Source organism: Oncorhynchus gorbuscha, linkage group LG26 (genome assembly GCF_021184085.1).
Source record: "Oncorhynchus gorbuscha isolate QuinsamMale2020 ecotype Even-year linkage group LG26, OgorEven_v1.0, whole genome shotgun sequence".
Taxonomy (NCBI): domain Eukaryota; kingdom Metazoa; phylum Chordata; class Actinopteri; order Salmoniformes; family Salmonidae; genus Oncorhynchus; species Oncorhynchus gorbuscha.
Genome location: NC_060198.1, coordinates 11,008,116 through 11,033,465, shown reverse-complemented (window position 1 = coordinate 11,033,465; position 25,350 = coordinate 11,008,116). Strand labels below are relative to the sequence as shown.

Sequence of the window (25,350 nt, the reverse complement as noted above, 5' to 3'; positions counted from 1 at the left end):
TACTGTATATCAGTCATTTGAGAATGTTTCTGTTTTGTAATATACTGTAAGAGAGAACATCTCAGGGAGAATCGCCTTTACATGCAGCGTTTTCAGTAGTGGTCAGTACTCTCATGTACAGTAATATGAAGGTGTAACATTTTCAAAATAAAATGGCTGCACTGGTTTTACACGTCTGGTCACTTTTTAGATTTATTGAGTTTGCTTGAACATCATTATGACAATCGTCATAATTAGTCACTATATTTCTATGATTTACACATCTCATGTTATTGTTCTGTTGCGTTTGGGTTCATCAAAATGTCAGTGCGATTACATAACTGTCATTTAATGGTAATTGGAAGGAGTAGCCCCACCTTAAATGTATAGTTACACAGTAAGAATGTTATGATGTCTCATAAATCAGTTCTATTCAAGTCGTAATCCCTAGATCATGCCACACCTTCATTGTTGTGCCTTATAATTACCATGAGTCATGAATGAACGACCTAGCAGCCTCTCCCTTGAAACAAGACAACTCTTTTGGCACACCTCTGCATTTTTTTACTATGACCAGTCTATTTGTTTTCCTCCTGTCTTTGCGTGGAGAGTGCTCTGTTTGTTCCCCCCCCCCCTGTCTCACAGTTCCAGTTTTGAGATGCCAGGTTTCAGTGCTCACGGTGCCTACCTGGACTGGGGAAGTTGTGTGTGTGTGTGACGGTGTGTGGCTGGGAAGACATGCCGAAGGTGGAACCAGTTTGTCTGCTTTGGGGAGAGTATGCTTTCGCTGACTGAGGCACGGTGTAGGCAGTCCTACAGGAGTAAACGGCAGGGACCAAAAACATTGTGTCGCAGCTCTCTCACATTGGCGGTTAAACTCTTCAATGGCTGACTAACAAGAACAAACACAGTCAAAATAGACCAATGGAACCTAAGGTAAGAGTTGTCAACTTTTGCTGAAGTACTCCATCCAGACTATATGGTGCCGGGTACTATTGTTGTTGTTTAAGAAGTCCACAATGATGTCATTGTTGTAGGAGCTAGATGAGTATGTCAAGTCAGGGTGATGTTTGTCTACACTAACTACTGGCATGGATGATGTTTTAATATGCTGATGTGAAACATTTAATACCTGAAAAAAGATATCAAGGATGCATATAGAGTAGGTGAAACCATACATTTTGAAGAGACACTCTGAATTGGCATATTTTTGTACAGTGGTATGTAGAGTACAGTACATATTAAAAGTTAAATATTCACAAGCATACAGTTTGTCATGAGTCAATAGAGAGCTCATAAAAAAACAACCTTAGATTTGGAGAAAATCTCAGTCTGCCTCTAATCTCTTACAGCTCTGCACAATGTGAATGAATGTCAAACAATAGGAATTATTTGAACAGAGTAAATGTCAATAACGTGCCATGTTTCATGAAATATGATTGCAGCATTTAGCTTACTGTCAGTGCACTCGTCTTTATGAGTGAATATACAGGTAACTGACAAAATAAAGGAAACACCAACATAAAGTGTCTTAATAGGGTGTTGGGCCACCATCAGCTACATCAGCTTCAATGCACCTTGGCATAGATTCTACAAGTGTCTGGAACTCTGTTGGAGGGATGCTACACCATTCTTCCTCAAGAAATTCTGTCATTTGATGTTTTCTTGATAGTGGCGGAAAACGCTGTCTCGGGCGCCAGTCCGGAATCTCCCATAAGTGTTCAATTGGGTTGAGATCTGGCGACTGAGACTGCCATGGCATTTTGTTTACATCATTTTCATGCTCATCAAACCATTCAGTGACCACTCGTGCCCTGTGAATGAGGGCACTGTCATCCTATGGGGGCATAGCCATGGTAGCCAAAATAATAGCCTGCCCAGTATTTTTTTTAATACATGATGGTATGTTAATTGCTTAATTAACTCAGGAACCACACCTGTGTGGAATCATCTGCTTTCAATATACTTTGCATTACTCATTTACTCAAGCTTTTCCGTTATTTTGGCTGTTATCTGTAGTTACCTTTCCTAAATGCATCTTTCATAAGGCGTTGTTGGGGGTGTGGGATAATTACATTCAATCTCTGCTCCTGAATGAAAGTTATTCCATTCACTGTCACGCCTGCTCCTGCTTCCCCTCCCAGGCGCTCAAGGGCGCCAGGCTGCCCATCATTACGCGCATCAGCGCAATATTGGACTCACCTCAGTTTGTTCCCCGTGTCAGCATTATTGTCGGTTTTCTTAAATGTTCACTCCCTGTACTTGTTTCTCGTCTCCAAACGTGTCTCTTCACAGAATGCTGTCACCACAATTTGAAGCATCAGAATTTTTTTTGTTTCTTTTGATCGGTTCCGGGTGCTGCTGCCGGTGCCTCCGCTGGCTCTTTGGGCTTCCACGTCTTAGCTGGCTCGAGAGGTTTCCTTGCTTCGGTTGGCTCGGCAGGCTCCCACCCCACGTCATGCCTAAGCCGGCTCGTCAGGCTCCCGCACCTCAGCCACCTTATCAGGCTCCCATGCCTTAGCTGGCTCGTCAGGCTCCCGCGCCTCAGCCGGCTCGTCAGTCTCCCGCGCCTCAGACAAGCTCGTCGGTTTCCCACGCCTCAGCCGGCTCGTCTGACTCCGATGTCTCGGCCGGCCCGTCAGGCTCGCCCAGGTGGGACACTCCTGCCCCCCTCCCTGGAGCTCGAGGGCACCAGGCTGCCCATCAATACGCACCCCTGTCAGCATCATTACGCGCATCAGCACAATTTTGGATTCACCTGGACTCCTTCACTTTGTTGATTGTCCCCTCCATACCTGTCTGTTCCTCCGTTTGTTACCTGTGTCAGCATTATTGTCATTATGTTTTCCCTGTCCAGACACTGTCCTTGTTTGTTTATTGTCGGTTTTATTACATGTTCACTCCCTGTACTTGCTTCTCGTCTCCCAGCGTCTGTCCTTATAATTCACAATGCAACAGATTGATGAGTTGGCTGACGTAAATGCAATAGAGAAAAATTTCAAGCAACACATACAATGAGCTTGTAAAACATTAAGGACACCTGTTCTTTCCATGACATAGACTGACCAGCAATGTTCCCTCAATTGTTTTGCATCACTGAGCAAATTTCAGCATTGTGAAATTTCTGTGCGCATTTACTGTAAACACTGAGGCTTTCCCACTTTAAGTTAGTTTTAACAGTGGCCAACAGTGGCCACAGTCTGGCCTACCAGACAGTGGCGGTCAGTGCCATTTAAGATGAGGGAGGATGATTTTTTTTCCTTTTCATTAGTAGGCCTTATTTCTATTACAGCATATTTGATGACTGTCGATCATATTCCATTCACCCAGTTGGTTGTAACTGCGATAGGTTTAGGCTACTTACTACATGATACTCCCTATACCCATCATGAGGTTGCTACAACCTAGCCTATGAATGAAAGTTTACAACGTAGGTGCACACAGGTCGAGAGAAAAATGTGAGATGACATACAGTGACATATTCAATACTGCCTTGCACACTTCTTGCCTGCTTCTAGCTGATATAGGGTGTAATTATTAGTCCAACAGTTGCAAACGAGAGTTTCTATTGGACAAATTCAGGTATGTTTATCCCTGTTTGATCAGTTTTCTTCAGTTTAATAAACTTTTTTCAACAGAATCTGCAGAATGAATTCACCCCTGATCACGCTTTAACACAGTTCACTTTCATAGCAGCCTTGTTGTATTCCTTCTCGCATCTATGCACTCTCCGGCTCTCACATTTTCCCTTCGCTTGTGGACTTCAATGCACAACCAAGGTGAAAAAATATTTCCAAGCCAAACCATATCATAACACACAGCCTACATCCTTGTCACCATATTAGCTAAAGCAATGTCATAGTCAACATAGCTAATAGAACTAACGCCTTAGTAAACACGCTACAATCATGTAGTAACGTTAGTGTGCAGTGAGTAAGCAGTTTAGCACTTACACTGGCAGTCCCCGGCGGCAAAACATTAGTAAAACCAAACGCGTACCTTGACTTGGAAGAGTTCCAATGTTGTGTTGGATAGTCATAGCTACAGTAGCTAGCTAACATAGCATTCCTCTGTTTGAGCAGGGTGTTTGAGTAGGCTGAACTAGCTAGCTGCATTTGCGAGCTAAGTAAGTGAAACTGAAAGTGGAAAAAATATGAAATCTCTCTCTCGCTTCTCCATTTTGAAAGAAATTAATTTGTTCAAAACTTAAAATATTGTCTTTCTCTCTTAGAGTAAACTACTCACAAAATGTTATGCACTGCAGTGCTAGTTAGCTGTAGCTTATGCTTTCAGTACTAGATTCATTCTCTGATCCTTTGATTGGGTGGACATGTCAGTTCGGGCTGCAAGAGTTCTGATACTTTGGACAACATCCTCCGGAAGTTGTCATAATTACTGTTTAAGCCTATGGAATGGGGTGGGAACCATGAGCCTCCTAGGTTTTGTATTGAAGTCAATGTACCCAGAGGAGGATGGAAGCTAACTGTCCTCCGGCTATACCATGGTGCTACTCTACAGAGTGCTGTTGAGGCTACTGTCGGCCTTCATTTCCAAATAGTATGTTTTAATGAATTACTTGGTGATGTGTTTTTATTTTAGTATAGCTTTATATGAAAAAACATACCTTTTTTCATGTTTATTTTAAGAAACTGGTCCTCTCCTTCCTCCTCTGACGAGCCTCCACTTCTACCAGAGTGGCCTACCCATAACATTTGAACATGAAATAACCTGTTTTATCATTGAGCCTACAGTAGCAGCCGATGTGTGTTGTTCAATGTAGACCAACATTCCATTAAACTTTTGAAAAAAACATGCAGGGCTCGACATTACCCTGTTTATCCACTTGTCCTTCAGACAAGGGAGGTGACAAAAATGTTGTTGTGTTGTTTGATGCAAGAAACCGCTTTACAAAATAAAATTGATTATTATATTCATACCAGACAAATTATTGCTACCCTCTGCCTATTTGCTACTGAGCTTATTAAAGCCTGTCACAAAATACAACATTCACCTTTTAAGACTAAAAAAACGATTTTCCTGACTGCTTTTCAAAGATGTCTAAAAATGTACTCCCTTATTGTTGACTACAAATGATCTATAACTGGGCTAATAACTCACTAACTAGCAAAGGAAATGAACAAAATGTGCACACATGGCTACTATCATGACACAAGGCGAGACCCAGATGCAGACACGGGAGGCAGATGGTTGGAGTCTTAAAGTGTTTATTCATCCAATAGGGTAAGGTAAGAGAATGGTTGTGGACAGGCAAAAGGGTCAAAACCAGTTCAGAGTCCAAAAGGTACCGAAGGGCAGGCAGAATCGAGGTCAGGGCAGGCAGGATGATCAGGCAGGCGGGGAAGTAGTCTAGAGTCAGGCAGGGGTCAGAACCGGGAAGACGATCAATAAGAGAATAGCAAAGGAGTACGAGAAAACTCCTTGGTTGACTTGACTAACATACAAGACGGGGTGGCAGCGTAGCCTAGTGGTTAGAGTGTTGGACTAGTAACCGGAAGGTTGTGAGTTCAAACCCCCGAGCTGACAAGGTACAAATCTGTCGTTCTGCCCCTGAACAGGCAGTTAACCCACTGTTCCCAGGCCGTCATTGAAAATAAGAATATGTTCTTAACTGACTTGCCTGGTTAAATAAAGGTAAAATAAAAAATAAAAAAAGACAAACTGGCACAGAGAGACAGGAAACACAGGGATAAATACACTGGGAAAAATAAGTGACACCTGGAAGGGGTGGAGACAATCACAGGAACAGGTGAAGCAGATCATGACAGCTACATGCAGGGCATGACAGCTACATGCAGCTCTTGCTTTGATCTCAAAACAGTACATCTACTCAAGACCACCCATGCTGTAAACAAAGTCCAATTCAAAGTAAATGGCATAGATCCATATACGGCAATGGTCTATTTGCATATAGGCCTGCTACAGCTCTGATTACATCCCTCCTCTCTCCCTTTCCATCCCTCCTCTCTCCCTTTTTTGACACTGGCCAAAAAGGGTCACTGTCTTTCAGCTGATGGAAAAACTCGAGTCGCACCGCATTATTTCTGCCTCATGCACAAATTCATGCTGTTACTCCTATGTTATATTTGAGTAAAAGTAAAGATACCTTCATAGAAAATGACTCAGGTAAAAGTGAAAGTCACCCAATAAAATACTACTTGAGAAAAAGTCTGAAAGTATTTGGTTTGAAATATACTTAAGTATCAAAAGTAAATGTAATTGCTAAAATATACTTAAGTATCAAAAGTAAAAGTATAAATAATTTCAAATTCCTTATGTTACGTATAGCCAGGGCCACGCTCCAACTCTCAGATATCATTTACAAACAAAGCATGTGTTTAGTGAGTCCGTCAGATCAGAGGCAATAGGGATGACAGGGATGTTCTTTTGATAAGTGTGTGAATTAGACTATTTTCCTGTCCTGCTAAGCATTTGAAATGTAATGAGTACTTTTTGAGTGTCAGGGGAAATGTATGGAGTAAAAAGTACATAATCTTCTTTTGGAATGTAGTGAAGTAAAATAAAAAGTTGTCAAAAATATAAATAGTAAAGTACAGATAACCCAAAAATCAACTTAAGTAGTACTTTCAAGTATTTTTGCTGAAGTACTTTACACCAGTGCTCATTCATTACGGCTCCAGTGCTGGTTGTAACGCTGAGTGGAAATAGGAAGAATGCACTGGTTTCTGGTTTATAAGTGTTGAATACAAAGCCTTAACAGTGCTGAATAAGAACTTACACATGAACTCACTCATAAAAATTCCTTGACAGTCTCTCTAGTCATGGTTTTCAACGGTTTGAAATATCACAGTATCAACTTTGCTGTTAGCTTTCTTTTATGCCTGCTACGTTACTGCAGGCACGGTAATCTGAGCCCTCGGATTGGCCAGCAGTAGGTATATAGTGGAACTTGATTTGCTCTCCGGGCCAGCCGGGAAGGCAGAGTTGTAACTTCAGACACATGAAATGGTTCAAAATCACAACAGTTCACCTACCAGGTGCGCAGGGCAGCTGAATTGGGTGCACCTACTGTCAACAGCCCGAGACAAATGAAAAAAAAATAGATTGACCAATTGGTGACCACTGCTCTTGAACGTCTCTCCATGGGCTGATATTTCTCCCGGGGGAGCTGCGAGCGTGCAGTCTAGAGGGAACATTGCTGACCAGGTGAATCCAGCTGAAAGCTATGATCCCTTATTGATGTCACTTGGTAAATCCACTTCAATCAGTGTAGATGAAGGGGAGGAGATAGGTTAAAGACAGATTTTTAAGCCTTGAGACAATTGAGACATGGATTGGGTATGTGTGCCATACAGAGGGGTGAATGGGCAAGACAAAATATTTAAGTGCCATTGAATGGGCTATGGTAGTAGGTGCCAGGCGCACCAGTTGTGTCAAGAACTGCAACGCTGCTGGGTTTTTCATGCTCAATAGTTTCCCGTGTGTATCAAGAATGGTCCACCACCCAAAGGACATCCAGCCAACTTGACACAACTGTGGGAAGCATTGGAATCAACATGGGCCAACATTCCTGTGGAACGCTTTCGAAACCTTGTAGAGTCCATGCCCCGACCAGTTGAGTCTGTCTGAGGGCAAAAGGTGGAGAGCATTAGGTGTTCCTAATGTTTGGTATACTCAGTGTAGTTTAGTAAGTCTGAGTGATGAATATTTTTTACATATACATCTTTTGGAGGTATTTTATGATGAAGTAAATTCTGATTATTCTGATCATTGTGGAATTGGTTGCTCATAGAGCAGCCGTCTCACTAAGCATGTGACACAAATCACTTACACGACTTATACTCTTAACGATTGTTTACAAATCACTTTATTTGAACACCTGCCCCAGCAAGCTTTTCATAATAGAAAGTGGTGGGTGACGTCACTTCTGAGTGTATACCCGACTATAGTGCACTTGTCTCTATTTCCCTGGGCAAACTTGTTCCTGTTGTTCCCTCCATCTCCCAAGGCCACACCTCGAATACCTCAAAGGTGCAGCTACCTGGGTGTCAACCATGTGCCTATTTGCTTATGTAAACAGGTTACCTCTCCATAGCCCCTCTTTAGTGGTGATTTCAGATGATTTTGGTCTTTATGGTAGACTGAGCTGTGCCATTATTGTATTTGTTTTGTATTTTTTATTCTAGAGTGTAAATATATATATTTTTGCATGTGATACTCTTGAAGGCTATTAAAGTAGGCTGCAGTATATATTCCAATATGATTTGATAATTATAGAATGAAACCAAGCGGAGCATTTATTTTGAATTGATTCTTTCCTCTTCAACAGGTTTAAACAGAATCACTTCTCATTAAAGGCTCTGCTGTGAAAACATCAGAAGGATCATGGTATGTGAGATCATTCAGCCATGATGATAGTAATAACAAGCATATTACAACACAATAAGCTAAGCAAAAGGAAATGTACTTTTTGAAAAAACACCTATGCCCCAACATGACTTTCTAGAAGTGAATTCCATTTTAAAAATCTATTTAAAAATGATTGTAAATGACATGTATTTTTAAGTTCATTGTGGAAATTCTGTTTGATGTTTGGGTTATTGGAACATGACCAATGCTGAGGCCACACACATTTCTTGTAACTACCTTTGTATATCTGCTTTTAGCCTGGTCACCGTAGGGGAAGGAGCCTCTCTGAGGGGCTGATGCTGGAGGAATCAGAAAAGGGAGGATTGGTCGTCTCCAGCGTTATCGGTGGCTCCTCTGGCAATCAGGGTCTCAAAGAAGGTATGAGTCTTTTATGTAAATGTATACTATTTTTGTTGAGGTACTTGTGTTTCTTTGAGAAAATGTAAGGTTTCACATTTTGGGTTGTTGTCTGAATTTTGTTGAATAGTAAAACACAGTGTAACAGTGAAGAAAAAAATGACATAAAATACATAGACACATTTAGAATCATTGAAATGTTCAGTCACTATACTTTGAACTGTTTTTTTCAGGAGATGAAATTGTGGGTGCCACAATCAACTTTGACCAACTGTCGAAAGACGATGTGTTGAAAATACTGAAGCTGATGGATGATAATGGATTTGATGAGAAGGTTCAAGTTCTGACAAAAAATAATTTGAGCAAGAGTATGGGGACCTTGGACAGCATCAAAGCACCAGAGGAGGTTTGTGGAATATAGTTAGTAAATAGAATAAGCAGGGGGGGGTATTATTTCAGAAATGTTGCTGGATAAAATATGTTGTTTTTTAAAGGGACAATTCGATATGTTGGCAATGAAGCCCTTTATTTACTTCCCAGAGTCAGATAACCTTGTGAATACCCTTTTTATGTCTCTATGTGAAGTTTGAAGGAAGTTGCTAACTAGCGTTAGCTCAATTACTGTGAGCTTGCATGCTAGCTGTTCCTGATGCTAGTTAGCATTGGCTCGTACCTCCAACTACCTCCAACTTCCTTCATACTGGACACAAAGACATAAAAATGGTATCCACAAGTTCATCTGACTCTGGGGAAGTAAATAAAGGGCTTCATTGCCAACATCTCGAACTATCCCATTAAGGATTGGTTTCTCTTTACAGATGCTGAAGGATTCATATAATAGACTCTACAATGCCAAAATAAATAGGTTCATGAAGGATGACAGCCCTGGACAACCTGCAGGTGCTGGGGAAAGAGGCTCCCATAATGGACAGGTGAAGGGCAAGGGACCGAGACCTCTCTGGGGCAAACCCAAAGTTAAAGGTGACCTCAAACCCCCTGTCCCCACCATGGATTACCCAGTTGTGGAGACACACAAAGTAGATGCTCCTACCTACCTAGAGTCTCCAGACCTCAAATTCTCTGCTCCAAAGTTAAAGGTTCCTAAACTTGATGTCAAAGGAGCGGTACCTGATGCTCGCGGTGGAGAACTTTCATTGCCTAATGCCAACATTAGTACATCAGATCTCTCCCTGCCTCATTTGAATGGGTCACTAAACATTGATGCTCCATCAGTTAACCTGGAAAGGCCATATCTTGAAACTGATATAGATGCTATCGATGCTCCAGAATTTGATATGTCTTTGCCCAAAGATGACCTCAAAGGCCCTGATCTTGACCTGAAAGTTATAGATCCACTTCCCAAAGTTAGAGGAGATATCAATGTCCCGGAAGCAGAGCTCAATCTACCAGAGGGGGTTGTCACTGGACCTACTTTAAATATCAATGCCCCAAAGCTTGATATTGAAAGAACAGGCAAAATGTTCAAAATGCCCAAATTTAAGATGCCTGACTTGGGTCTCTCTGGACCCAGTGTAAATGTACCCAGCCTTGAGGTTGGTACACCAAATATGAGGATCCCAGATAAAGATATGCCAGGAGTTAATCTTAAAGGTCCCCAACTAGACCTACAAGCACCAGATGTTAATCTCAAAGGTCCTAATCTAGACCTGCAAGCCCCAGATGTCAGCATGATGAATATGCCTTCAAGTAAAATCAGAGTCCGGTCCTCCAAGAAACTGAAAAACCCAAACCTTGATGTGGATGATCCCTCTGGTTATTTTGAATTGCCTAAGGTTAGGCTCTCTCGCAGAGTACAAAAAGGGCCAGATTTAGACATTGATTCCGTTTTAAAGACCCAAGACATGCATCTTAAAACCTCTTTGATTGGTGCCCCTGACCTGAATGTCCCTGATCTAGATTTACCTTCAGTAGACATTAAAGGTTCCAAAATAGATCTAGAGTTGCCAGATGCAAACATTGGTATCCCATCTGGGAAGATCAAAACACCAAGTCTTGATATGCCTGACTTTGATATATCTGGACCAAGAGTTAGGACTCCAGACCTGGACCTCTCAGCGGATGAGATGTGTCTATCAGACGTCTGTTTGCCTGACCTCAGTACTCCAGATATCGGCATAACCTCAGGTCAATTCAAACTAAGGAAACCACATGCAGAACTCAAAGCTCCTGATTTCAACGTGGATGCCCCCTCTGGTAAACTGAAGATGCCCAAATTTGGCTTCTCTGGCCTAAAAAGACCAGATCTGGGCATTGATGCTGATGTAAAAACACCAACGCTAAGTCTCAAAGCTCCCAAGATAAAAGGTGGACTTGATGCACCTGACTTGGACTTACCCAAAGTCGACCTGAAATCACCTAAAATGGATGCAAACACTCCAGATATTGACATTGATGCACCTTCAGGAAAATTCAAAGTGCCAACGTTTAAGATGCCTAAATGTACCCTTTCGGGCCCTAGAGGGCCAGAGGTTGGCATTGATGGAGAGTTGGATGGACCAGACCTGAGCTTATCATCTTCCAAATTAAAACAGCCAGATGTGGATGTTGGTAGTCCATCTGGAAAATTCAAGATGCCAATATTTAAAATGCCAGACTTTGGCTTCTCAGGCCCAGATGTTCAAGGGCCTGACTTTGAGGTAAAGAATCCAAACTTGGATCTTTCAGGCCCCAAGTTTAAAGGGGGAATTAGTCACCCAGATTTGGATCTGCCAGATGTTGACCTCAAAGGCCCCAAAATAGACCTCAATGCACCAGATGTAAACTTTAATATGCCCTCAGGTAAAGTCAAAGTTCCTACATTGAAGAAACCAAAGGTTGATCTTAATGCTCCTGATCTGGGCATTGATGGCCCCTCTGGTCACCTGAAAATGCCCAAATTTGGGCTGTCTGGTAAAATGCCAAAATCTCCCAAATTGAATCTCAAAGCTTCAAAGATGAAGGGGGGAATTGATTTTCCAGACATTAATTTACCAGATGCTGACCTCAAAGCCGCTAAACTAGACATGACTGCTCCAGATCTTGACATCAATGCACCCTCAGGGAAATTCAAAATGCCTAAATTCAGAGGCCTGAAGGTACCAAATGTTGACATTAATGGCGCTATAGAGGGACCAGATCTGAACTTGTCATCTCCCAAACTCAAGGGTCCCAAAGCAGACCTCAACATTCCAGATGCTGATATTGACAGTCCATCAGGAAAATTCAAAATGCCAACTTTCAAGATGCCAGATTTAGGTTTATCTGGACCAAAAGTTAAGGGGCCTGACTTGGATCTTTCAGCCCCCAAGTTTAAAGGGAGAATTAGTCACCCAGATTTGGATCTGCCAGATGTTGACCTCAAAGGCCCCAAATTAGACCTCAAAGCACCAGATGTAAACTTTAATATGCCTTCGGGTAAAGTCAAAGTTCCTACATTGAAGAAACCAAAGGTTGATCTGAATGCTCCTGATCTGGACATTGATGGCCCCTCTGGTCACCTGAAAATGCCCAAATTTGGGCTGTCTGGTAAAATGCCAAAATCCACAAAACTTAATCTCAAAGCCCCAAAGCTAAAGGGGGGAATTGATTCACCAGACATGAATTTACCAGATGCTGACCTCAAAGCCCCTAAACTAGATGTGAATAGCCCAGATCTTTACATAAATGCACCTTCTGGGAAATTCAAAATGCCCAAATTTAAAATGCCTAAATTCAGGGGCCTAAAGAGACCAGATGTTGACATTGATGGAGACTTAGACGGCCCAGAAAAAGATATCAATGCACCCACAGCTAATCTCAAAGGACCCAAAACAGGTCTAAAAATGCCTGATTTGAAGATGCCTGATTTCGGGCTATCTGGGCCAAATGTAGATGCACCTGATTATGACTTACCTGATATTGATCTCTCAGCCCCAAAGCTAAAAGGGGGAATCAGCCCCCCAGATTTGAGACTACCTAAGGATCATCTCAGAGGGCCCAAAGTAGACCTCAATGCTCCAGATATGTCCTCAGGTAGATTCAGAGTTCCAACCATAGAGAGGCAAAATGGTAGCATCAAAACCCCTGGTTTTGACATCAGCACTCCTACATTCAAAATGCCCGAAATGCCTAAATTTATGTTGTCTAGACCAAAAAGACCAGATCAAGACATAAGTGCTGACATAGGTTTGAAATTGTCAAAGATGAAAGGTGGGATTGGTTCACCGGACCTGGACCTACCTACAGTTGACCTAGAAGCCCCTAAGATAGATGTAGACACTCCAGATATGAACATTGATTCCCCCTCTGGGAATTTCAAAATGCCCCACCTCAAAATACCTAAATTCAGCCTTTCTGGTCTGAATGGTCCAGATGCTGGAATAGATGGAGACATTGATGGACCGGACCTGAGCTTGTCAGCCCCGAAAGTAAACACAGGGATCGGTAGTCCAGATTTAGACATAAATGTTCCCTCTGGAAATCTCAACGGCCCCCAAGCTGATCTCAATTTGCCAGACAGTGACATTGCTATACAATCTCGAAAATTCAAACTGCAATCCTTTAAATTGCCTCAGTTTGGAAGTCCCAATCTAAGGGCAGGTACAGATATGGACTTTATGAAAACACATGACATTTCTCCTCCAAAGGCTAAAGTGGATCTAAAAGCACCAGACTTGAAAGTTAGTCACCCAGATGTCAGCCTGAGCTTACCCAAAGCTGATATCAGAGGCCCAAAATACAAAGTGTCATCTCATAGTAAACGCAGATCTGATATCCCAGGTGGAGCGCATTTAAAATTGCAAGCAAGGGACATAGATACCGAAGAGACACTGCCACACACTGATAGGAAGTCTAGGAAGGTCAAAGGAAGGGCCAGTTATCCCATTGCAGATATTGACTTGCCAAAAGTTGAGTACAAAGCATCTGGTTTGGAGCTGCGAGGTTCAGACCTTAACGATCCCACAGGGAAATTAAAAATTCCCAAATCTAAGATTAAATTGGGTAGTCATACAAGAATACCAGACCTTGATGTAGACTCAAGTCTTGCCAGTATTAATGCCTCAGTCCCTAAACTCCCACAGCCAGGGTTTGGAGTAGAGGTTTCACAGCCAGATTTAAATTTGAGCAGAACTGACCTCAGGGGCAATAAACATCATAGAAAAGCCCCAGCTGGTGAAACTGGCAGAACAAAAAGGAGAAGTCCAAAACAGTCTGAAATTGTCATGTCTATGCCAAATTGTACTCATGGTTCAAACCCCAAAATGTCTGAAGATCAAGAAGGATATTTTGTCACTGCGTTTCCCAAACATGTCAAAGGGGATGTACCAGACGGAACTGGGAGCCTGAAAAATCGGCACAAGGAGGAGTCAAACCGTCGATCTCAAACACTCAGAAGTCTCGATTTCAGTGCATCAAATGTGGACCTTGAAGTTCCAGAAGATGAGAACTTAAAAGGGTCAACATTCTGGCTTTCAAAGCTTATATAGCATTCAGACAACTGACTAAATGTAATTTTAGGCTTGTTTGAATCACAATCTTCTGTTGAAACATAATGCAGAAAACGTCTGTTACGTATAAAACAAGCATCAGATTATTTTCACATATTTGTACTTTTTTAATGTAAATTGTTTGGCATTTGTTATGAACATGTTGAGAACGAATGTGTAAAGCTTTCTTTTGTCAAGTGATTAAAAAAATGTATGAAAGGTTTATGTTCTGCTGATAAGCTATTTGAATGGTATTTTTACTCTACACTTGCTACATTGTAATAAAATAAAATGGGATTTAGTAACTTTTATCTTTCTTTACATGAATTCAACAAAATAATTAATTCAAAACAACTTCAAAATGCATTAGCCTAGGCTTCATTTATTATTTCCCTTACTTTTTAATATTGAAATAATGTTTGGCAAATTCAAAATTTCAAGCTGAGAATTATTATATATATATTTTTTACTCAACTGCTATTTTTGTATAAATATTTATATTTGAAAAAACAATTATAGTATGGCTTCACCTATTAGAGGTGTTTACCTCCGCACCGCTAGGTGGCAGTCTTATTACGCTTGCGTTTACGCAACATAAACGTCATCAGTATGCGACAACACACCAGCATTGCCGAATGACCTTTCTTATTTGGAAATATCTAGAAAATGCATGTTTGTTTCAGAATATGATCTCTTCAAAAACTGTTTTCAAGAAATCGCACGTATTTGGTTGTCTTAATTAGGTTTACAGAAATGTTTCGTATATCAGTTGCAGCGTGTGGTAGAGGCATTTCTAAAATGGTGAGCGTTAAACTAGGCTAATGTTAACTTAGCTAGCTGTCACTTTATTGACGATATATAAAGATGTAGTGGCTGAAATGACTGCTGGCACATATAAAAGCTCATTGTCAGATGTCCCTTTTTTTAGTTCACTTCATCTTTCTCTGGTGAGAACGCTCTACCCTCAAATTTACGCATCCCTTCCAATCTCGTGGACCGTGCAAGAGCAAGTAAGGTCTGCTTTTTCATTCACTGCCTTCTATCATGCACTATGGATAATTGAACTGATGGTGCGAATTTGAAGAATCAAGTTTAGCTAGTTCTATACAGAGGCATGTAAACTGCAAGACCCTGCACAGACCCCAGACAAAGATTTATTCCCCCATTCGTGAATGCAATGTTGGTCTGTCATTTCAGAGCATTAATTTCCAACTAGGTCAGATGTAAGAAAGCTATTGATGTTTTATGATCGCTTTCCAGAGAGGCCCCCTCCTCCATCTGACTCCAGTCTTCCTGTGTTGAGGAGGTGTGATGCTGCCGTCCCTGTACACCTGAGCCCAGTACAGACATGGGTGGAGACGTTGGAGAGGCGGGACAGTAAACTTTTGGGTTTGGTTGACCTCCATCCCGATGTCTTTGCAGTCCCTACCAGGTAAAACTATCAATGTCTAGCCATTATATTTACATTTAAGTAATTCAGCAGAGGCTCTTATCCAGAGAGACTTACATATTCAGTTCTTTATCGTTTGGTGGGAACAGTGACACAAATTATTTTGTTCCCACCAGGATTGACATACTCCATGAAGTTGAACTCTGGCAGAGAAATTTCAAGAGAATTGTAAGTAGCAGTAGAAAACCAATAATGAACTTTCTCAGACTGCTGTTATGGCCATATTATAAAAATGAGGTGATGAGAAGTACAGGCATATTTCTGTAGGTTTATACCCAAAGCTCTGTACGAGAGGTCGACCGATTATGATTTTTCAACGCCGATACCGATTATTTGGAGGACCAAAAAAGCCGATACCGATTAATCGGCTGATTTATTTACTTGTAATGACAATTACAATACTGAATAAACACTTAATATAATACATCAATAAAATTAATTTAGCCTCAAGTAAATAATGAAACATGTTCAATTTGGTTTAAATAATGCAAAAACATTGTTGGAGAAGTAAAAGGGAAATATGTGCTAACGTTTCAGTTCCTTGCTCAGAACATATGAAAGCTGGTGGTTCCTTTTAACATGTCTTCAATATTCCCAGGTAAGAAGTTTTAGGTTGAAGTTAGTATAGGAATTATAGGACTATTTCCCTTTATACCATTTGTATTTCATTAACCTTTGACTATTAGATGTTCTTATAGGCACTTTAGTATTGCCAGTGTAACAGTATAGCTTCCGTCCCTCTCCTCCTGTGCTCGAACCAGCAACACAACGACAACAGCCACCATCAAAGCAGTGTTACCCATGCAGAGCAAGGGGAACAACTACTAGAAGGCTCAGAGCGAGTGACATTTGAAACGCTATTAGCGCGCGCTAACTCGCTAGCCGTTTCACTTTGGTTACACCAGCCTCATCTCGGGAGTTGATAGGCTTGAAGTCAAACAGTGCAATGCTTGACGCACAACAAAGAACTGCTGGCAAAACGCAAGAAAGTGCTGTTTGAATGAATGTTTACGTGCCTGCGTCTGCCTACCACTGCTCAGTCAGATACTTAGATACTTGTATGCTCAGTTAGATTATAGGCAACGCAGGACACGCTAAATAATATCTAGTAATGTAGTTAACTAGTGATTATGATTGATTGTTTTTTATAAGTTAAGTTTAATGCTAGCTAGCAACTTACCTTGGCTTACTGCATTCGCGTAACAGGTGAATGCACTCCTTGTGGAGTGCAACGAGAGAGGCAGGTCGTTATTGCGTTGGACTAGTTAACTGTCACGGTTGCAAGATTGAATCCCCCGAGCGGACGAGGTGAAAACCCACCGTTCCTAGGCCGTCATTGAACATAAGAATGTGTTCTTAACCGACTTGCCTAGTTAAATAAAGGTATATGGAAGGAAAAAGAATGGCAAATCTGCGCCCAAAAATACAGATTTCCGATTGTTATGAAAAGTTGAAATCGGCCCTAATTAATCGTCGACCTCTACTCTGTACTTATGAATTGAGCTAGATTTGACTAAATGCATCTGCTCCTACTATAATAACTGAAAGTCTCCCTTAGAGCCATGCCCACACTAAGGTCAGATCGGAGGTGAGCGGTGGAGGAAGGAAACCCTGGAGACAGAAGGGAAGTGGCAAAGCACGACATGGAAGCATTAGGTCGCCTATATGGAGAGGAGGTGAGGGTCTCAGTCTGTATGGGCCAAGTCAGTAGTATTGTGATAAGTGGAGGACAGCAGTTCAACGCACAGTGACAAAGCAAACATTACATTTTCAGATGCCAGTTCCAAGAATGAACATAGACAAATCAGTCAGCCCAAAAGAAGGAACAGTCCCAGCTAAGAGCCAAAGTCATTGGAGAGATTTAAAACAATTATAATTACATCATTTCTGTTTTGCAGGTGGTGTTTCTCATGGACCCAGAGGACCAACTAGTTTTTACTACATGTTGCCCATGAAAGTACGTGTTCAAGGACTAAAAATTGCCCTCAGCTCCAAACTGGCCCAGGTATGTACCATTATATTTGTGAAAACACTTTTCACAAGTACATTCGCATCTTAAAAACAACCTCTCTTATATGAATGTTTTTCAATTATGCCATCTACATTCCTACTGTATTGATGTTGGGTGTTTTTCAGGATTATCTCCATGTGGTTGACACTCTAAACATCCCCACACCTGACCCACAGTACCTCATGGACCTCATCAGATACAGACACTGGGGGGAGTCTGTTTTGATAGTGGATGCGTAAGTATCAGCAGTGAACAAACAAAAAAACTCAGTTCTGTGGACATCCTAGCTGAAGATTGAGTCTTCGATATTTTACAGGGGCGAAGAGCTTCCTGAGAACATCCTTCAGGCCACTGAGAGTTTGAAGACTGTGAATGTCATTCCAGCCATAGGTAAGTTGACGCTGATTTAGAAAATCGGGGGGGGTGCACACGCGTAACTCTATTAGTGTTCTTAATGTTTTGTACACAGTGTATAATTGACCTATGAGCAACATTGTTACATAGTACCATGCAAACTGTATTTACTGTTACTACACAGGCGAGGGCAAATGAATTAATGTAAAGTTCAAATGTTTCCTGATGACTTTTCTTCTACAGGCCTGAACGTTCATAGCATGCTAAAACACGAGGTCCTGGTCCTCACCCTGGAAGCAGTGAAGTTTCTGGAAAACAAGCTGCTTTGGCACGACGAACGCTTCACACCGCTGTACCCCTTCAAACACCCCTACACTGACCTGCCTTGAAGGCACTGGGTGAAGGAATACTGTCGTAACATATTCAATGATACAAATGTTTGTCATGCCTTTTAATATGTTCAATAAAAACTCGTGAATTAAATGAATGTCAATGATAAAATATATGCAAACTGGTGATTAAAAGAGAGCCTATTTAAGGCGTAAAGTACATAAGGCCTAGAGTCGATAGTTGTTTTGCGGAAGGAGTCCATTGGCCAAGTCATGTCGTATTTCCCATCTCAGGGCGGAGCGTTTCTTCTCTGTAGGCACCACGTAGGTGTTGGGCACAAATACTCTTCGAGGCTTTGGCTGGGGGAAACCATACAAGATGTCAATGTTTTCAGTCATCGCAAGGTATTCACACCCCACCCCAGAAAAACATTATATATTTTTCGTTAGGCCATGTATAAACCATGTCTGTGGTACTTGGTCCATTTGCCTTACAGTCCACAGAAATGTGTCTTAACACACACTGGGCATCAGGATACTAAAATACATTTCTTGAAATATTGAACGTTGACATGCATAATTTATGCGGGACTGTGTCCAACATGGCATGGACGAATTACATTGTTTTTTAGGGGGGGGTCCATTTAAGGAATTTTCTGACCTGAAATAATGACAGGATGGTTACAAGATTATAAATGAAGCATACTCACTGGTAGAGGTTGGTACGCAAGCTGTTCCTGAAAATACAAAGAGTGATTCATTCAGACATTATGGTCATGCATCATTACAATTCATCGTGATTTGTCCAATACATGCAAAAAGTAGTCTTCAAATAAAGTATGTAAGCAAAGAGTTTGTTATGGAGAAGGTGTTTAATACCCTGATTTCCCAGTGCAGTGCTTTCCTATCCTTCTCTCCTGGCACCTTGAACATTTCCCAGTCCTGCTTGTACTGGAAATACCTTTGGAAGATGGGGAACAATATGAAAATGTAGCACAGATCCACAGCAGTAATCTTTCAAAAGATGTATACTGATTATTTAGACATTTCGGTAATTATCCTCTTACTTTGCCACTGGGTCTGTCTTCTTCAGGCTTCTGGTGTGAGGGTGATCCATCACTGGGCGGATAACTGCAAGAGCAGACATGAGTGACTACGTTTAACGGTGGCACATTGCAACAGGACAGTGTGCAGTGAGCACGATGACGTGTAACAGCAGTGTGGGTACTTACAGGACTTGGGCCGGGGTCTGATGTCACTCTCACTCTGAGATCTGGCCTGTAAGAGATTTAAAACTACATTTGTTTTCAACAAACATACATGTGTACCCTTTGCAAAAATTCTCAAAAAAGATCCTGGACGTGAGGATAAATTATACTTATTCCAAAAACATCACTCCCTTCCTCTTCAAAGAGTATCCTAAATAATCCCACAGCACCCCCCTCGTGAACTAACACTATCTCCCCTCTTACTAGCTCAGACTTTGCTGATAGCTACTTTGAGGAAAAATGTACTTACTATGACTGATGTGGTTGTCCCACCTAGCTATCTTAAGATGAATGCACTAACTTAAGTCGCTCTGGATGAGAGCGTCTGCTAAATGACTAAAATGTACCCAAATGTAATCTTCTAAGATTAATAAACAAAACCAAAGTTAGCTCTCAAAAAGGCAAGAGTACCCACCATGCCTCTGATGTAAGCTTTGAAGGCACTTGGGAGACAGTCTGATTCAGACCTGTCACTCAGACTGCCTGCATCCTCACTCTCCAGCTCCAACTCCTGGTGGGTGGACATGGACACATGAATCCCTCCCAGACGCTCCCCCAGCCCACTCACTGCACCTGAAAGGGAAACAATTAACACATTAGCTTTAGTTACCACTGTGTAAGGCCATAAGCAATGCTAGTAAGCTCTAGGCAGGTGTTGTATGATCACTGAGCTGGACAGGCCCAGTACATCTCACATTTTAGTTATACAAGTGCTGCAAGAGGGATTATAGTACTATGCACTGGATCAGTGGCTCCCAACCGGGGAACTTGTCCCCCTAGGGGTACTTGGCCTATCCACAGGGGGATAGGACTCATGAGACCATAGGCTTACTGGTAAAATGCACAAGGGGGTACTTCAGGGGCAAAATTCAATTGGTGGTACAGTAACCGAAAAAGGTTGAGAACCACTGCAAATAAAATTTCAGGCAAGGTCTTTCGCTTTGTTCTCATGAACAGGGTGTCAGTCCATTTGGCACCTACTTGGACTAAGGGGATGTTACCTATGGAAATTGTATTTTCATACTATATTAAGGAGAATAGACCGGATATGCGGTTTACCCCTTTTGTGTCTTCTGTTATCCTCCCACTCTTCATAAGTCTTAGTAGACTTGGAATCAATGAACTTAAAATCTTTATTGCTCGCCGGCGACTCCAAATCCTCCCACTCCTGCTCATCCTCCGCTCCTTTCTCTTCTTTCCTGCCTTCCTCACTATATCCTTCTCCAGTGGGCCTCTCATTGTCATTGCACTCAATGAGAGAACTTTCTTCGGGACATATCCCATCTAATACTGCCTTGTCATTTTTAGTCTGAGCCAATGTATAGTCATCTTCACAGTAGTTCACATCAGTGCAGTCTTTGCTCTCCAATTCAACAGCAAGATGATCTTCACAATATGCCATATTAGAGAGGCTTTGACTGTCTTCCAACTTCGTCCTCAATCCGGTGTCCTCACGGCTCTGTAGATCAGTGGTATCCTCCTTACTGTCACCATCAAAATTGGCTAGCGACTGGTCATCCTCATTGTCATATCGCATCTCAGAAAGGCCCTGGTTTTCTCTGTCAAACTCAGCTATGGTACAGTCGTCTCTATAGTCCTCTCCCTCCGGATCGTCCTTAGGTGAAGAGTCTGGCCTACAGGTGCCATAACCAGATGTCAGTAAGCTCAGCACCGGGCTCCCAGTACGAGTGCTGTAACCCTCCTCATCAATCTTTTCCCTTTTCGCCCGGCCTAGCCCTTTCTCCTCTACGCTCCTCCTGTTCTGTTTCCTTTGAATCCCCCGCGACAGGTGGCGCCGTGACAGGTGGCTCCTCTTGTGTGTGTTCAGTGGTGCTGTTGTGCTCTGTATCTTCCTGGTTGTATTGCTCAACCTTCTCCTCTCCGTCAGACCAGAAAGCGGAGTTTAGGGAGCTATTCCCGTCCTCACTCTCTTCGTCCCACTGACTATCGTACATTTTATACATGGTAGCGAAGGGTAAGAAGCCTCCTTATGCTGCTGCTGTGGGGAGTGTGTGGTGATCTGCAGAGGCAGATGGCTAAAGAGTAGTGCTGTGGTCTCAAAGTTGCTCTACACTGCCACCTGTTGAAGGCTGGTCGCCTGAGGAACTGCAACTCCACAATGCTGTGTGGTGTTTTCCCTCTCAACAGCTTGTCAAAAAAGTCCATGGATAGTCTAGCACTAGGCTTTGTTTGTCAATATCAACAGTACATTTCCAATAGCGCCTAATGAACATATTCACAGTTGAAAATCTTGTGACATTTGTTTCCAAAACAGACACGTCAAACATTTCCAAACCAACAATCATAAAAGACAGGCTTAGCTTGCACATTAAACCGATATTGTACTCACAGTCTCTTTTGTCAGCAGAGCTGCTTTGCTCCAAGAGTCTTGATAAATCCATAACGTGTGGATCTTTTTACTTTAAATGTAGTGGCTTTCGAATAGCCATGGGAAAACCAGTTGCAAGATTTGAGCCACAAATCCAAAATCCCATAGAAAGTCAAGAATCCAATGGCTTTAAACTTTAAATGTTCTATATGTAGAATCCAAAATGATAAGTGCAAGGTAAACAAAGGTTCCAATATTCCATTTAAATTCAAATATCAAGGTAAGACTTATGTGGGTCCCAGTAACCCAAACATTTGCCATAACTAGCAGGCCCTACTTCTTGTCTCTAAATACCAATGAACCTATCTGGGCGGGCCTGTCCATACTTGAATTCTGGCATAATTGACCTATTCTCATTCAAATCATAAGACCACATAACCAAATTAATATATACACAACTTATATAGAAATTAAATGAAGTTATTCTAAATGGAACAATATGACCTAATAAACAAATATTTGCATAACCAAAGAAAATAGAATCTGGCTCCAACAACAGGCATCTGAAAACAAAATACCCTATAGTTTGGATCCTGGGTGCTGATTGGCTGAAACAGCATTTCAGCCATGTGTATATCAGACAATATACTTGTTTACTGTTCTATTTAGGTTGGTAACCAGTTTATAATAGCAATAATATACCTTGTGGGTTTGTGGTGTATGGCCAATACATCATGGCTAAGGGATTTATCCAGGCACTTCACGTCGTGCCTAAGAACAGCCTTTAGCCGTGGTATATTTAAGCAATAAAGAGTTGTGGCCAATATACCACACCCAAGGGTTGTTTTTAGACACGACACAAATCAGTTTCCAACAGAAATATAACAGTAAACAAGTAGTTGTGTCATACCCGTGGTTTATTTAAGCAATAAGGCCCGGGGAGGTGTGGTACATGGCCAATATACCACTACGGGCTGTTCTTAGGCACAATGCAACATGGCATGCCTGGACACAGCATGTAAACATGGCATATTGGCCATATATCAAACCCCCGAGATGCCTTACTGCTACTATAAAATGGTTACCAACATAATTAGAGCAGTAAAAGTAATTGTTTTGTCATACCCGTGGTATACGGTCGGATATAACACGGCTGTCAGCCAATCAGCATCCAGGACCTAAACGGCCCAGTTTATAATGACCAACATACCACACACCCTCAGGCCTTATATTTTAAATATAGTACTCCTACGCCTTTTTTCATAAATAATATCATGCATAACATTATTGAATTACCTGAATCTTCACTATGTGTTGATTCATCGCAGACGTGAACTTGGCCTTGATGTTTCCTTTAGGAAGAAACAAAGTGAGGTTGACTCAAGTATCCTCAATAGCACATGTGATCATTATAGTCTTTACAAAAGGAACACACGTGATCATTATAGTCTTTACAAAGCCATACATGTGACCATTATAGTCTTAACAAAGCCGCCTAGTGTAAACTTACCGTACCTAAGGACTTTCCTCTTAATAAAGGGTCTCCCATGCGCTCCTGTGTCTCGGTCTGGTGTAGACGACTGACTGGCAGCGAACGATAACTGCTGGAGGTCAGTTAGGTCTGGATCCACTTCCAGCCTATTAGGGGCTGTTGAGGGGCGTTGGTACTTGGGTGCAACAGAGTGCTGAGTGTAGGAGTCATACTCCTGTCTGGCATCATAGTTACTGTTATCTCTGCTGTATGTGGAGGTTAGCACCTGGGTGAAGCACAGAACGAAGTAACATGCCATTCTAGTATTATTATTATTTACATATAAATACAATACAGCTAGCTTATCTGCTGGATGAGAGGGGGACGAATGATCTGGGAAAAGAATATGTGAATATATACCCGTCTTTCATGGTGTGATGGACCAGCCTGCGCAAACACATTTCTGAAGGCTGCGGTGTTATCCTGATGTACTGTTAGGGGGGGGGGACAAGGAAATTACAATCAAGAGACTCAAGCGGAACCACACCGCTCATCAAAAGGTGCAACCAACACTTACTGACCAAGGCCCAGTTTCCCAAAACCATCGTATGGCTAAGTTCATTGTTAAAACCCATAGGAACCATAGGATCCCATGGCTCTAAGATGAACTTAGCCTTAAGAAGCATTTGGGAGGGAAACCGGGCCCAGTTATATTTGATTATGTAGTGGACATGAGAACACGTACAGTGATCTCACCTTTAACCTTGGTGACTGCAGGGGGACTTTTGAAGATGGTGCTTTGAGATCTTGTAGAGTTCAATTCACTGGATGAGTGGCTCTTAGATTTTTCATGTCGGATCAGTTCATCTAGATCTATATACGTAAACGCACACACACAAAGTTGCTTCTCCACCAATCTGACAGCTAACTTGCAGTGTGAACGTCACAAAACATCACAGTTATTTCAGATTTAGTCAGCATTTGGTCATTAAAATGAAGGCCTATATTTGCTAATTCTATCAACCCACCTCTTTTGAATTCATGTAGTCTGTGTCTTGGTATGTTGTTGTAACCAAGTGCCTCCAATTGGTGTTGTATTTCATCTTCTGAGAAATCCAACATTTCCATTTCCTGAAAAATAATTGTCCCATAAATGTAATATAAGCAAACGTAAGTAGTTAGTAGGTGGATAGTTAGATGGATAGCGTGATACTGCTAGATAGATAGGTACATGAGAAATGATGGATAGCAGAGAATAATGATGGAAGTGATCGACTGAAACCAGCAACAAGTTGTCAGTTAACTTCAGGCTAGACAACCACCAACCAAACTCTCGCTAAATCAATCCAACGTTCATGATCTCTCCCTTATGTAGCTAGCCCAAATCCACAAAAAAGGATGCACGCTAGCAACTAACGTTAGCTTCAAATACTCGTTAAATGGCCAGTTACCGTTAAGTAAGCTACGTTATAATAGAACTAGCTAGCTAACTTAGCACGCTAGCAGGATGACAAAGACAGCAGTTCAACACAACGGGCCATTTTGCCTATGCTAACATTGATTGATCAAATGTGTTTTACCTGTACAGTGTGAGCTTCTTAGTATAAATGCGTAACGTTAGTCATGTCTATTTTGCAACACAATTATTGAACTGAAACAGTTGGCTAGTTACTGCTTGTATTTTCAGTACCAAGACAACAACACAGCCGTTGTTCGAAAAAAACGACGTGCTTTAAAAACGACGCCCTTTCTGAATTTTCTTCGGTGGATTTAACGTTGTCCAGAAATATCGCCGCCTTGTGCAGGGAAGACCGTGTGGATACCCTGGCAATGCAGTCAGTGCCTAAAATGATGATGCCTTTACAATATTTTGTCTGAAATGTTTGTGTGCTAGCCAATTTGCGGTCCTTAGCCATCCCCATGTGGAAAATGAATGGGGCAAGAATAGG

General features: G+C 41.7%; 3 protein-coding genes across 3 annotated transcripts; 2 read left to right on the top strand and 1 right to left on the bottom strand.

Annotated features, from left to right (window-relative positions):
* Positions 1 to 631: 631 nt before the first annotated feature.
* On the top strand, positions 632 to 14,412 carry LOC124016344 (neuroblast differentiation-associated protein AHNAK-like). Its single transcript, XM_046331896.1, has 5 exons — positions 632 to 915; positions 8,288 to 8,346; positions 8,625 to 8,745; positions 8,958 to 9,130; positions 9,543 to 14,412. The coding sequence occupies exons 2-5, from the start codon at positions 8,344 to 8,346 to the stop codon at positions 14,187 to 14,189; spliced, it is 4,944 nt and encodes a 1,647-aa protein (XP_046187852.1). The 5' UTR covers positions 632 to 915; positions 8,288 to 8,343; the 3' UTR covers positions 14,190 to 14,412.
* Positions 14,413 to 14,775: 363 nt separating this feature from the next.
* Positions 14,776 to 18,487, top strand: mrpl4 (mitochondrial ribosomal protein L4). Its single transcript, XM_046331739.1, has 9 exons — positions 14,776 to 14,990; positions 15,118 to 15,199; positions 15,450 to 15,621; positions 15,756 to 15,807; positions 17,198 to 17,315; positions 17,538 to 17,644; positions 17,776 to 17,885; positions 17,967 to 18,040; positions 18,248 to 18,487. Exons 1-9 carry the CDS (start codon positions 14,943 to 14,945, stop codon positions 18,391 to 18,393), a joined length of 909 nt encoding a protein of 302 aa, XP_046187695.1. The 5' UTR covers positions 14,776 to 14,942; the 3' UTR covers positions 18,394 to 18,487.
* Positions 18,441 to 25,316, bottom strand: LOC124016199 (hydrolethalus syndrome protein 1-like). The gene is made up of 12 exons (XM_046331738.1): positions 24,982 to 25,316; positions 24,430 to 24,532; positions 24,158 to 24,274; positions 23,822 to 23,892; positions 23,446 to 23,687; positions 23,227 to 23,282; positions 20,017 to 20,174; positions 19,566 to 19,611; positions 19,401 to 19,464; positions 19,213 to 19,294; positions 19,044 to 19,070; positions 18,441 to 18,693 (listed from the first exon to the last, which is right to left on the bottom strand). The coding sequence occupies exons 2-12, from the start codon at positions 24,527 to 24,529 to the stop codon at positions 18,562 to 18,564; spliced, it is 1,095 nt and encodes a 364-aa protein (XP_046187694.1). The 5' UTR covers positions 24,530 to 24,532; positions 24,982 to 25,316; the 3' UTR covers positions 18,441 to 18,561.
* Positions 25,317 to 25,350: the final 34 nt, after the last annotated feature.

Bases quoted from the DNA above. Each gene is read 5' to 3' on its own strand.
- LOC124016344 (XM_046331896.1), top strand. The intron at 8,746-8,957 runs GTATGAGTCTTT...TGTTTTTTTCAG, and splicing joins CAATCAGGGTCTCAAAGAAG to GAGATGAAATTGTGGGTGCC. The intron at 9,131-9,542 runs GTTTGTGGAATA...TTCTCTTTACAG, and splicing joins GCATCAAAGCACCAGAGGAG to ATGCTGAAGGATTCATATAA.
- mrpl4 (XM_046331739.1), top strand. From the start codon at position 14,943: ATGTTTCGTATATCAGTTGCAGCGTGTGGTAGAGGCATTTCTAAAATG. The intron at 15,200-15,449 runs GTAAGGTCTGCT...ATCGCTTTCCAG, and splicing joins CGTGGACCGTGCAAGAGCAA to AGAGGCCCCCTCCTCCATCT. The intron at 18,041-18,247 runs GTAAGTTGACGC...TTTCTTCTACAG, and splicing joins GAATGTCATTCCAGCCATAG to GCCTGAACGTTCATAGCATG.
- LOC124016199 (XM_046331738.1), bottom strand. From the start codon at position 24,529: ATGGAAATGTTGGATTTCTCAGAAGATGAAATACAACACCAATTGGAG. The intron at 23,688-23,821 runs GTATATATTCAC...TGCTTCACCCAG, and splicing joins CATCACACCATGAAAGACGG to GTGCTAACCTCCACATACAG. The intron at 19,465-19,565 runs GTAAGTACCCAC...CTGCTCTTGCAG, and splicing joins CAGACCCCGGCCCAAGTCCT to TTATCCGCCCAGTGATGGAT.